The following is a 12068-nucleotide window of genomic DNA, read 5'->3' as shown; positions in this document are numbered from 1 at the left end:
TTCGGCAGTCTTTTTGGCAATCTCGGCAATCTCGGTCATGTCAGTGCACTCAAAGTCGTCGTCGCTGGGATCGAGAGACTCTGCGGTCAGCAGGTCGTCGCTATGGTGGGACCGGAGGCTTTGCGAGTCGTTTGGGGTGAGACTGTTGGGCAAATGGCTCCACTGAGGCAAGGCGAATGGAGAGTCTGTCGAAAAAATGGCAGAGATGCAAGTAGAGCTCGGGGAAGATCCGGACTCTGATCGGGGCATGGCAGTGGTGTCGAGAACAGACGCAAGAGCTGGAGACGATATGCTGGGGGTGGACTGGGCTTGGCTGGACTGAACCAGACGATCGGCGACGATGCAGACAAGAGAATAGAGGATAAAACAGAGGGCAGCGGGAAGGTCAATGCGCCGCCTTTGGATGACACAGGAACTGGAGCCAGTCGGGAGCCGGAAAAATAACCAAGGCTGATCGTAGCAACAGGCGAAGGAGGAGGGCGACTCGAAAGGAATCCAAGAGACAATCCGGCGGAGGACGAGCGATAAACAGAGGCCAACGATCGACGGGCAGGCGGGCAAGCAAAGGAAGCTCAAAAGGCGGTCTCGAGGAGGGAGAGAAAAGGGCGGGCGAACGGCGGCGAGAGGGCTTTATGACTGGGCAGAGGCGGCCGCCAGCAGCGGTGGAGTTGAGCTGGCCGGGCAATTGGACCACCAAAAGCAATGCTCCCTTTCTCAGACGAGAGGGAGGCCAGCAAGTGGGCATGAGGATGGTGGTGTTCGGTCGGTGTCCTGGACAGCAGTCTCCCGTTTGAGAGACGGACACTCGGGACGGAAGTTGGTGGGCTCAGCAGCCAGAGGTGCAAGGGCACATGGCACAGACAACGAGATCGGACGAGATCGAGAGAGTGCAGCAAGGCGCCGCAGCAAGATGCAGCAGGAAGATGCAGCAAGAGGATGCTGCTACTCTGGCAGACAAGAGGCGCTTGAGGATATACCCACATCCCAGACGACGACATCGATCCTATCGCGGCATAGTGTGGCTGCTGTGTATGACGATCCCAGATCGGCTCGCGGGTTCATCGTCTGAGGATCCCCAGGGCAGCGGCTGGACAGCAACCGCCGGACGGAGTTTCGCCCGCCTCGAACGGCATTGAATGGTCTCGGATGGTATCGAATGGTATCGGACGGCGCAAGGCTGCGGAAGCAAGCTCCGCCCAACAGACCCTTTGGGAGGTCCGGCTGCCAGCCAGCCAGCCAGCCAGCCGGCCTGGAGAGGGAGGGCGAGAGGACAAGACAGCACACCAAGCACAAGCCTGGTGCGCAGAGCAGGGAGCAACAGCGGGTGCGGATTGTGTCGAAGGTGGGAGGCCTCGCTGGTCGATGTGCATTTCGGAGATGGCGAAACAAAGTGCCGGCTGTGGACGCTTCCGGATGGGAATCCCATTTCCATCGATCACAACGCCCGTCGATCGCATCCTCGACGCAAAGCTCCAAGTGAAAGGGAGACACCGACTGGGGGATGGAAAGGCAGCACCCCCACGGGCCATCGAGAGGGTACTGGTTGAGAATCACGCTGTCTCTGGTTTCAACAAAAGGACAGATCAGTATGAAGTCGCAACGGACTGACAAGATGGCGAGACGGACTGGCAAACGAGACAGGCCGGCCAGACCAATCGATCGTGATAGGACTGGCCAGCAGCACAACCTCCAGCACAACCTCCAGCACAACCTCCAGCACGACCCAAAAGCCAAGAAGCGAACAAAGATGGGCTGAACTGGGTTGGGTTATGCGACCCGAGTGGGGCCCAGGCCGGCCCGATGCTTTGGCGGCGACATGGAGCATGGCAGAGAGCCAAATGGCCGATAGAACGACAAATGAACTAACGACATTGGACAGGATGGGGATGGAGATGCGTCTCTGGCGGGTGGATACAGACAGTGGTGACCGCTGGAGGTTGCCCTGGGCTGATTGCGCTTGGCGAGCATGAATCGCTGGGCGATCGGGCATGGCACGGCACAGCCTGGCCTCGACCGCCATGAGCAAGCTTGGCTGGCAAGGTGTGCAAACTCAGATGCCCGTGTGCGATTGTGGGGCAGGGTCTGCTGGTGCATGAAACGAGCCTGAGCAACAGCGACGGCGGTCATGGAACGGACAGGGAGTGGGGCGTGACAAGGGCGTGGGAGCCAGCCAAATTTGATGCTGGGCGAGACGCCATTTGGTGCTGCCGAAGGAGGAACAGACTCTGAAGGCGAAGGCGAGGGGAGGGCAGCCAGCGAAGAGCGGGACAGCACAGACGACAGCAGGGGCAGGGGGGGGGCCAGCACAGAGTTGGGCACATGAGCGGCTGGCTCATGAGGAGCGAGGACCCAAAGCCTGCCGAGAAAGGGAGGGTAATCAATCGGCTGAGCAGGTTGAATGGGGTCGAGTGAGTCAGCTGGAGGCGTCGATCAAGCAGCCAAAGCGTTGGTCAAGCAGGGCAGAGCAGACGGAGCGGAGAAGAGAGGAGCAGCCGCCGTGCAGGGAGTAACCACACGGCGCTTTCAGCATTCGCAAAGCAGCACGCTGCGAGAGCCTCCTTGGAGCGAGCCAGTATGGCGAGCGAGGCAGGCGCGCATGCATGACGGGCCGCGACAGGGCCATGGCCGAGCCGAGATCGCAGCCATGGCGGCGATGACCCAACACGGGCTTTGTTGGTGGACGAGGATCCAGGGCAGACCCAACAAGACGAAAAAGCGGCAAGACCAAGCAGCGCGAGTGGGAAAGCGAGGCGTGGACCAGAGCGATGGGTGGGGGGGGGCGACTGGCCAGAACCAGCAACAAGCGACGCAACGGACAGGGCGACAAGCGAGGCGGCCCAGAGCGACGCAGCCAGCAATCCATCGAGCGATCCAGCAAGCGCCAGGCATGCCAGGAGACGGCGCAAAGGACATCATGCGCATCCTGGTAACCACGTTGTGTTGGAGCATGACGCATGGACTCCCAGAGGCAAGTCGCACATGGCCTGGGCAGCAAGCTCGGTGCGGGCACAGAGGGCAAGGGGAATGCGTTTGCCGAGACGGCGTGCCGCACCTGCAACGAGGGCCCCATGCAAGCCGAGGAGGGAGGGGGAGAGCCGCTGGTGCGGGGAAAGACGGCGGCGTTGTCGCTGTGGCGGTCATGGCCGGCGGCTCAACGGGGCAGCGGCAACACGCGCTGCTCGTGGTCGAGCCGGCAAGGCATGCCAGACGCACATGCAGCACGTTGCTGATGCGGCCGATGCCGCTTGCCCTGGCACCCGGGGAGGAGACCGAGGTGTTCGCGGAGGTGTTTGTGGAGATGTTTGTGGAGATATCGTCGGCGAGTGCGAGATGCGTTTTGCGCTGGCTGGCCCTCGGCGAGCCCTTGGCGTGCCCTCGTCTCCTTCGAGCCTGTCGCAGCAGACACCCGGCGCGTGGGCGGGTGCATCTCTCAGCCAGCGAGCAAGGCGGTGCTGTGTCGGCCAAGGGTGGGCCGATGGATAGCAGCGATATGTGCGCGCTCCGGCAGCACGGCCTGCGATTGGTGCAGGCGCTGAGCAGCTCGCCTGCATTGCTTGGCCGCACAGACGGGTCGTGCTGGTTGGATACGCCCTTGTTGCCGGGCACGCTGGGTTTGCCGCGTCGGGCTGCTCGTTTCAGGTCGGCGCGCCAGCCCACTCTGGACATCGGGCTCGGCTCGCGCGCGGACGCGTCCGGGGCCGCGAGGAGGCGCCAGCCGCCACAGGCCGTGTGGCTGCAGCAGCATGGCCGGCACTGTGGGGCCACTGTGCAGTGCGGGCAACCGTGTCTGCAACACGCTCTGTGCCCGCGGGTGAGAGGGGGGGGGCCGCGTTGCGCTGCGTTTCTGCCCAGCAGCCTCTTGTCGCCACGCGGTCTGCTGCCTGCCTTGCTGCGGCCACAGCCCCGACGCAGCAAGGCGTGGCAGCAAGGGCCCTTGCCGCGTGTCCATGTCTGTTGCCCCTGCGCTGTCTCTGTGGGCTGCTCAGCACACGCGCTCCGCCGCCTTGCCGCCACCGCACGCCCCTTGACCAGCTCCGTGCAAGTGGGTGCATTTGCGCGGCTGCCATTGGCCCTTGCCTCGTACGCCCGCTTCCGGGAGCCGCGGTTCGTGCGCTCATTGTTTGGGCGCTGGCTGCCGGAAGCGTGGGACATGCAGCACGTGTTCCATGGCACGCGTTATGTAATCCGCGCCGGTCACACCGTGTCACGGCCGGATGCCATTTCCGGAAAGGCCTCGCGGCTCGCCCTCCTCCTGGCTCCCGCCTCGCAGAAGATATTTAAATCGTGCCTCCCGCCCGTCCCCTCTTGCACCTCACCGAACGCTACAGCAGTCTGCCACACTAGACGTCTCAGCACCACCGCTAGAACCTCTCGCCCTCTTGCTCTTCCAGACCAATCTAGACGAAATGAAGTCCGCCCTCATCTCTGCTGCTGTCATCGCCTCTGTTGCCGTCTCGGCTCAGGCTGCCTACGGTAGGTCTTATCCCGGAGCCAGAAACTGAAACTGAAACTGAATCAGAGAAGCAGCGGGAGCGGCATCAGCGATGACGAATTTGCTGGGCCATCTCCAAGCGACGACAGCAAACCAGCTCGCTCGTGCTGCAACCTGCGGAAGACCACTTTCCTGCAGGGCTTCTCATGAGAGGGCGAAGCTGCGACTAGGTGCTCGCTCCTCGTTGGCCTGACTCGCTCCTGACTAAATATGCTTTCTATTCTTTCTCCCAGTCCCCCCCGTCTACGGCACTCCCTCCGCCGTCTCGTCTGCTGCTCCCACCGCCACCTCCACCCCTACCCTCCCCGTCTACGGCCAGCCCTCTGCTGCCTCTTCGGCCGCTCCCACCGCCACTGCCACCCCCACCATCCCCTCGTACGGCACTCCCTCTGCCGTCTCCTCGGCCAAGCCCACTGCCACCACCCCCGCTTCGGTCCCCGCCTACGGCACTCCCTCTGCCACCTCCTCCCTGGCTGCCACCGTTACCGCCACCACCACCCCCTCGTACGGCACTCCCTCCGCCATCTCCTCGGCCAAGCCCACCGGCACTGCTACTCCCACCGGCACCACCACCGCCACCAAGAAGAAGTGCTCCAAGAAGGCCAGCTCCTCCGTTGCCCCCACCGGCACCGCTACCCCCACCTACGGCACCCCCTCGGTCTCCTCCTCCGCCAAGGCCACCGTCACCACCCCCGTCTACGGTACTCCCTCTGCCACCTCTTCCCTGGCTGCCACCGTTACCGCCACCCCCACTGGCACTGTCCCCGTCTACGGCACCCCCTCGGTCTCCTCCTCCGCCAAGGCTACCCTCACCACCCCCGTCTACGGTACTCCCTCTGCCACCTCCTCCCTGGCTGCCACCGTTACCGCCACCCCCACCTCCACCCCCTGCACTGCTGAGGTTTCCTCCTCCGCCAAGGCCACCGCCACCACCCCCGTCTACGGCTCTTCTTCCGTTGCCCCCACTGGCACTGCTACCACCACTGCCTCGGTCCCCGTCTACGGTTCCTCCTCGGTTGCCCCCACCGCCACCGCCACCCCTACCTCCACCCCCTGCACTGCTGAGGTTTCCTCCTCCGCCAAGGCCACCGCCACCACCCCCGTCTACGGCTCTTCTTCCGTTGCCCCCACTGGCACTGCTACCACCACTGCCTCGGTCCCCGTCTACGGTTCCTCCTCGGTTGCCCCCACCGCCACCGCCACCCCTACCTCCACCCCCTGCACTGCTGAGGTTTCCTCCTCCGCCAAGGCCACCGCCACCACCCCCGTCTACGGCTCTTCTTCCGTTGCCCCCACTGGCACTGCTACCACCACTGCCTCGGTCCCCGTCTACGGTTCCTCCTCGGTTGCCCCCACCGCCACCGCCACCCCTACCACCACCCCCTGCACTGCTGAGGTCTCCTCCTCTGCCAAGCCCACTGCCACCACCCCCGTCTACGGCTCTTCCTCCGTTGCCCCCACCGGCACCGTCACCCCCTCGTCCGTCCCCGTCTACGGCTCTTCCTCTGCCGCTCCCACCGGCTCTGCCACCACCCCCGTCTACGGTTCCTCCTCGGTTGCCCCCACCGGCACTGCCACCCCCACCACCAACCCCTGCTCTTCGGGCTACACCCCCGTCTACTCCTCGGCCACCGCCACTCCCTCCGTCACCCCCTCCACCACCCCCGTCTACTCCTCGGCTGCTCCCTCTGGCACCGCCACCCCCACCAACCCCTGCTCTTCGGGCTACTCCCCCGTCTACTCCTCGGCCTCCGCCACTCCCTCCGTCACCCCCTCCACCACCCCCGTCTACTCCTCCGCCGCTCCCTCGGCTACCGCCACCCCCACCTCCACCCCCGGCTACTACTAAATGGTTAGCTCCCTCGAAGTGAGTTGACCGTTTCTTCCTTCATTTTCCCTTTTTGCCAAGATGCTCCCCTGAATTTTACAGTTCATAGAAATTGCAATGTGCCATCATCTTCTGTATCCCCAATCCGTATAAAAGTATGGATGTTAGCTTCACAGGACATGATTGTATTTTATTATTTCTCTGCTTTTTATAATAAAAGGTTTATGTTTTGTGAATAACATCATATTGGCTGTTGCAATTTCCCTTTTAACCAAGCTTGCCTCCCTTCTCTTTCCTCCTCCCCTGCCTCCCTCTCCCACTGATGTCAAACTTCTATAGCGGATCCGTGACCCCCTCTCTCTGCTCTGGAATGTGAACTCGGCCCATTCCCCCTAAGCCCCCTTTGTGAACCTCTTAATCGAATGGAATAAACCTTTTTACAGTTTCTTTTTATTTCGTATCGGCTTGAACTGGTCCGGAGTGTTTCGTCCGTCAGCAGGGCAATCCATGCCGTTCTTGTGGGTTGCAATACACACCCCTCCCTATCTATGACCCAGAGGGGCATCTGGCATGGCTGGGTCGGGATTCGCTGCCATGGATGCAGTCACCACAGGTCAGACCAAGAAGATGCAGGGCTAGAGAGTCAAATTGCTAGCAGACCGGATTATAACGCCATCCGAGTGTGTGAAAGTGTCCCGCTTCGGAGTGAGTTTGGTGTATTCCTGTCTGACTCCGAAATCGGCCACTTTGCTCCAATGGCCAGTGATCGGCTGGCCTCGATCCAATCGCCAATCAGTCCGCGCTTGCTGATGCCAGTGCTGATATTAATGCTGCTCCCGCTTCTGCCTCCTTCTGAGCATGCCAGCTATATCTTCCGACTTGGGCCTTCTCCCCTCGTTTCTTGCCGTTTGCGCATCGAGCTACTCTGCTGCGTTGTCCTTGGTCGCCATCGGCCTGACATCCACAACCGTCGCAATTACAGCCCCGACGCATCCCTGCTTCACACCCCAGCTTCTGTCGCGGGTCCTCCCTGGACAGGCTTCTCATCAACACTGCTTCTGCACGACCATGTTTACTCCGCCATGGTGGCTTCTCGTCTGGCTCTTCGTCAGCTCCCTGGGACTTCATCGGGTCTTGGCGGCCATTGTGTGCCAAAACACAACCACCATCAACCGGGTTCAGTTCGCGTCCGACTTTTTGTTCCTCATCGACATTTCTCCGAGCATGTGTCCCTACCAACTCGCCATTGCCGACGGCCTGTCGACCTTTGTTCAGAATCTCGCCGACCGCAGCGTTAACGCCCGCTTCGGCATCGTGACCTTTGGCGGACTGCCATCCATCTACCTCCCATTTACGGTGAGCCGCACCGTCGCACCACACAGGGCAGCTCCATCGGTTCCCACGAGCTTGCTCGGCCTGCGGAGCCATCGTGATGGTCTGACGATGAGGTCAGAGCCTTGGTCTGGATCTTTTTATTAGCAAAGCCGTGCTGACTCTCTCATGTCTGCTTCTCGCTTCGTCGATCCGACTCGTCGGGTACTTCTGCCGCTCCATGGGTGCCACGTCACTTCCAGATGGACGGGAATGTGACCCAGAGTGCCCTGCGCGCTGTCGGCTGCTCGGGCTTGGCTCAGGAAGCCGGTATGCCTCCCGATTGCCCTCGATGCAGTGCGCATCAAATATTATGCAGCTGTCGAACGCTGCCCAACCACTGGATCTGACTGGACATTCTCGCCTTCCTCCTCCTCCTCTTCCTCTTCCTTCCCACCCTTCTCCCTTTCACTTGCTACGCATAAATCTGAACGGTGGATTTCCCAAATCGCACCAGGACTGGAAGCCATCAGGGTGGTGCTAACCAACCCCGCAGACTTGGCCCAAACGTGCATGGTAAGCATTCCTGGTCGCAGCACACCGATGAACCCTTACCAACGGCCCCCCGGCACATTCGTACTGTGGCCGCTCGTGAGGGCAGCCTTGGAGTTATCCAGAGTCAGTGGCTAGCTTGAAGCCGTGCAAAGTCAGCGGCTGACCTCGCGACTGTGCTTTCCACTCGCCGTGCGGCCAATTGTGTGTCCTGCGCACCTTGCAGTCAGACTTTACCACCAGTCAGGACTGCTCGCTTCAATGGAATCCAGCCAGCCAAAAGCAGATCATCCTGGTCACCGATGAAGACAGCGATCTTCCGCTCCTCGCGTAGGTTACAGCAAAAAGTCATAACCTTGGTGCCTTTGCCCAGGTGGCGACACGCTGTCTTCAATGCCTTGCGTTGTTCTGTCATGATGCGTGCAGAAGCGGTGCGAATGATCTAATCAAGCCTCGTCGCTCTCCATGGCCATTATCGCTGCAGTAAATATACCCTCGCCGGTCAAAATGCTTCGGCCTATGCCTGTGCAACCACCCTTGTTGGTGCGTCTTTCCGGTGCGAGGGGAAACAACTGCTGGTTCATGTTCAAGATAAGGACATCGATTGCCGTTGGCTACCTTTTGCGATGCAAGGGCCATATTAATGTACCATGGGTTCACCCAATCACCAACTTCACTTTTAGATTCGCGGCGGTGTCCAAAATCGTACCCGCCGTACTCGACATATCAGTTCGAGCCAACTTTTTCTCCAAGCATATACTACAAATCGTCTAGACAAAACCAGATCTATCGCAATTCGCCCGAGCCCATCGTCTTGGCTGATGTGGCCTACGCCGAAATCGCCGCCACGGCCAACGCCATCCTGAGCAGTCAGGCTCTGGTGTCCATCCTGATCAAGAGCGACTTCAATGCCAATATATATGGGCCCCAAAGCACTTTTGATTCGCACAACGCCTACTATAACACCCTGGCGTCGTCAACAAGTCCACCACCTGCCCAAAGCACCATCCATACATCCCTGGCCCAGTACGGAAATCCAGGAGACAGTGCCGAGAATGACGACTACACCGGGTTTGATTCGGCTCGGACCTTGCAAAATCTGCAGGGCAGTGGGCTCGCTCAATCGTTGCAAGCTCTCGTACTCCAGGGCAATGGATATCTTCGAACATATGCCCTCCAAGACTTTTGTGCCTCCGGCAATGCTACAATGTCCGGGTCGTTCTACACCAGCAACTTTTTCGATCAAGGTGAGCATCAGAGACAAAGAGCAGGGGGGATGGGCAAAAAAAACCGAGTGATGTGTATAATTTGATCTCTCATGGAGCCTTTTATCAATGCTTTGGCGAATATGGTACTTTGGATAGCATGGGTCCAGAGCCGTCGGCTCCCAAGCATTTGTGGCGCAGCACATGCTAACATCACGATTTTGGCATTTGCCACGACTGTGCTTGATACAGTGGTGCATTCTGTCATATGTATGACTGTTCCTGGTGAGTTATAAGCTTGGGTAATTGTAAACGTTAGAATCCACCCAGAGGACGAATTCAAGTGACTGGTTTCTAACCTTGGTCTATACCTTGCCTTCGACGGGAACAGATAACACCACGACTACGTCTTCACCATCACCATCGCCATCGCCATCCCCATCCCCATCTCCATCCCCATCACCATCACAATCGCCATCACCATCTCCATCACCATCACCATCTCCATCACCATCCCCATCGCCATCGCCATCGCCATCTCCATCCCCATCTCCATTCCCATCACCATCACCATCACCATCACCATCACCATCACCATCACCATCACCATCACCATCACCATCACAATCGCCATCACAATCTCCATCGCCATCGCCATCGCCATCACCATCACCATCCCCATCACCATCACCATCACCATCACCATCACCATCACCATCACCATCACCATCACCATCACCATCACCATCACCATCACCATCACCATCACCATCACCATCACCATCACCATCACCATCACCATCACCATCACCATCCCCATCCCCATCACCATCACAATCGCCATCACCATCTCCATCACCATCACCATCTCCATCACCATCCCCATCGCCATCGCCATCGCCATCTCCATCCCCATCTCCATTCCCATCACCATCACCATCACCATCACCATCCCCATCCCCATCTCCATTCCCATCACCACCTCCATCACCATCACCATCACCATCACCATCACCATCGCCATCACCATCACAATCTCCATCGCCATCGCCATCACCATCGCCATCACCATCACAATCTCCATCGCCATCGCCATCGCCATCACCATCACAATCTCCATCTCCATCCCCACCACCATCACCATCACCATCCCCATCCCCATCACAATCGCCATCACCATCACCATCACCATCCCCATCCCCATCCCCATCACAATCTCCATCGCCATCGCCATCACCATCCCCATCTCCATCACCATCATCGTCACCATCACAATCGCTCCCAACTTCAAGTTGCCGTATTCTCTCTGGCTTCTTATGTGGACAACCGTTGTGGGGTCCTGTTGATGGCCTTCCATTCAATTCATATGCGCTAATGGCTCGGGATAGTGTCAATGTCGATCAAGGAGGTAAAGTCCGGTCGAACCCGTTGTCATCTTTCACCCCGCTGATAGTTGCCAGCTGTTTGTAACCACCTCTTACACAGCATTTATTTGATCTTGCAACAAGCGATCACCGGACGCATTGCTGTAGGAGGCAATCTCTCCTCCAGTGGACTTCAAATAGGTGCTTCCCTCTACAGTGCCAAGCTCTCATCCTGCGACAACATATCCATGTATCTGAATCAAAGCGGCAGTCCCATCTCTCTATTGGGTGCTGCGGTCGTCAATGGCAACGTCACTAATCAAGGCTCCCTCGCCTCGGCTGCACTACAAGTCTATTTTGGCGACTTTTACGGGGCAAACACTTCCTATCCCCAGTCAGTGACGCTCATGACAAGTGGATGTGTGTCGTATCCTGTGGGTATCTCGCTGCATCCTTCGGCTTCCCATCTTTGCGATGCCGTCAGCGCCTTTTGCTTGCGCTTCTGTTGCTACTTGTTCGACCATTAACTAGAACTCGATTAATGCCTCAAATAGAACGCCTCGGATCTCTCCCTCACCTTTCAGTATCTATCCAAGGTCTCTAGTGCACTTTTGGCCACTGCCGACAATGCGCGCTACGAGCTCAACAATAGTCAAATCTCAATCGGCCAAAGCTCTCCCGAAGATGTCATCGCCATAGTGACCATCGCTGCTGGCGACCTGTCAAGGTGTACTCGTCTCGTACTGGACAGTCTACCAAGCCAGAGTTGCAACCAAACGCTTACCCTGATTCTCAATATCGAAGAAGCCGGCGACATCCAAGTCAGCAACCTCGACATGTCGGGGCTCTCTCCTTACCAAACACACTTGGTGCTCAATTTTGCCAATGCCACGACTGTGGCCTTCAGTGGCAACACCAGCCTATTCGGAATGGTTCTCGCTCCGTCGGCGACGCTGACCCGATTTGCCGGTCGACTCAATGGCAGCATGTTTGTGAGGGAAGTTTCGCTCGTTTCTGATACCGACCTACCGTCGTATATTTCGATCGAAAGCGCCCCCTTCCAGGGCTGCCTGCCCTTTGAGACCGTCCAGGAGCCGCCAATTGCCACAAGCACCACTATCATTGCTGCAACCGTTGCCGGAGGCGTTGCTGCCGTGGGGGCCGCAGGAGCAGCAATCTTCTTTTATCGAACCAACTTCATTCGTTCCAATATCTTGACGAACGCCATGACTGGCAATCCCTTCTCGGGCCAGATGAATCCGCTCTATCAGTCACCCGGCGGCCTTCATGACAACCCGCTCTATGAGGGTGCTTAG

At 58.8% G+C, this 12068-nt stretch overlaps 3 protein-coding genes across 3 annotated transcripts; 2 read left to right on the top strand and 1 right to left on the bottom strand.

The window, feature by feature from the left end:
- Nucleotides 1–481: 481 nt before the first annotated feature.
- On the bottom strand, nucleotides 482–2106 carry BJ171DRAFT_51564 (uncharacterized protein). The gene is made up of 3 exons (XM_053111965.1): nucleotides 1920–2106; nucleotides 982–1561; nucleotides 482–771 (listed from the first exon to the last, which is right to left on the bottom strand). Exons 1-3 carry the CDS (start codon nucleotides 2018–2020, stop codon nucleotides 715–717), a joined length of 738 nt encoding a protein of 245 aa, XP_052967828.1. The 5' UTR covers nucleotides 2021–2106; the 3' UTR covers nucleotides 482–714.
- Nucleotides 2107–4315: 2209 nt separating this feature from the next.
- On the top strand, nucleotides 4316–5758 carry BJ171DRAFT_597954 (uncharacterized protein; the record flags this gene model as incomplete). Its single annotated transcript, XM_053114795.1, has 3 exons — nucleotides 4316–4473; nucleotides 4726–5319; nucleotides 5680–5758. Coding segments are annotated over 3 exons (795 nt in total), but the record flags the coding sequence as incomplete, so codon positions are not given.
- A 1630-nt stretch (nucleotides 5759–7388) lies between these two features.
- Nucleotides 7389–12068, top strand: BJ171DRAFT_580392 (uncharacterized protein; the record flags this gene model as incomplete). The annotated part of the gene is made up of 9 exons (XM_053114039.1): nucleotides 7389–7676; nucleotides 7895–7961; nucleotides 8149–8207; nucleotides 8410–8513; nucleotides 8668–8726; nucleotides 8867–9430; nucleotides 9641–9673; nucleotides 10921–11150; nucleotides 11307–12068. 9 exons carry the CDS (start codon nucleotides 7389–7391, stop codon nucleotides 12066–12068), a joined length of 2166 nt encoding a protein of 721 aa, XP_052967826.1.

The sequence above is a fragment of the Polychytrium aggregatum genome (genome assembly GCF_025602895.1).
Source record: "Polychytrium aggregatum strain JEL109 chromosome Unknown BJ171scaffold_13, whole genome shotgun sequence".
In the NCBI taxonomy this organism is placed as follows: Eukaryota; Fungi; Chytridiomycota; class Chytridiomycetes; order Polychytriales; genus Polychytrium; species Polychytrium aggregatum.
The sequence above is the reverse complement of the archived record's forward strand: the minus strand, read 5'-3'. Positions and strand labels throughout refer to the sequence as shown.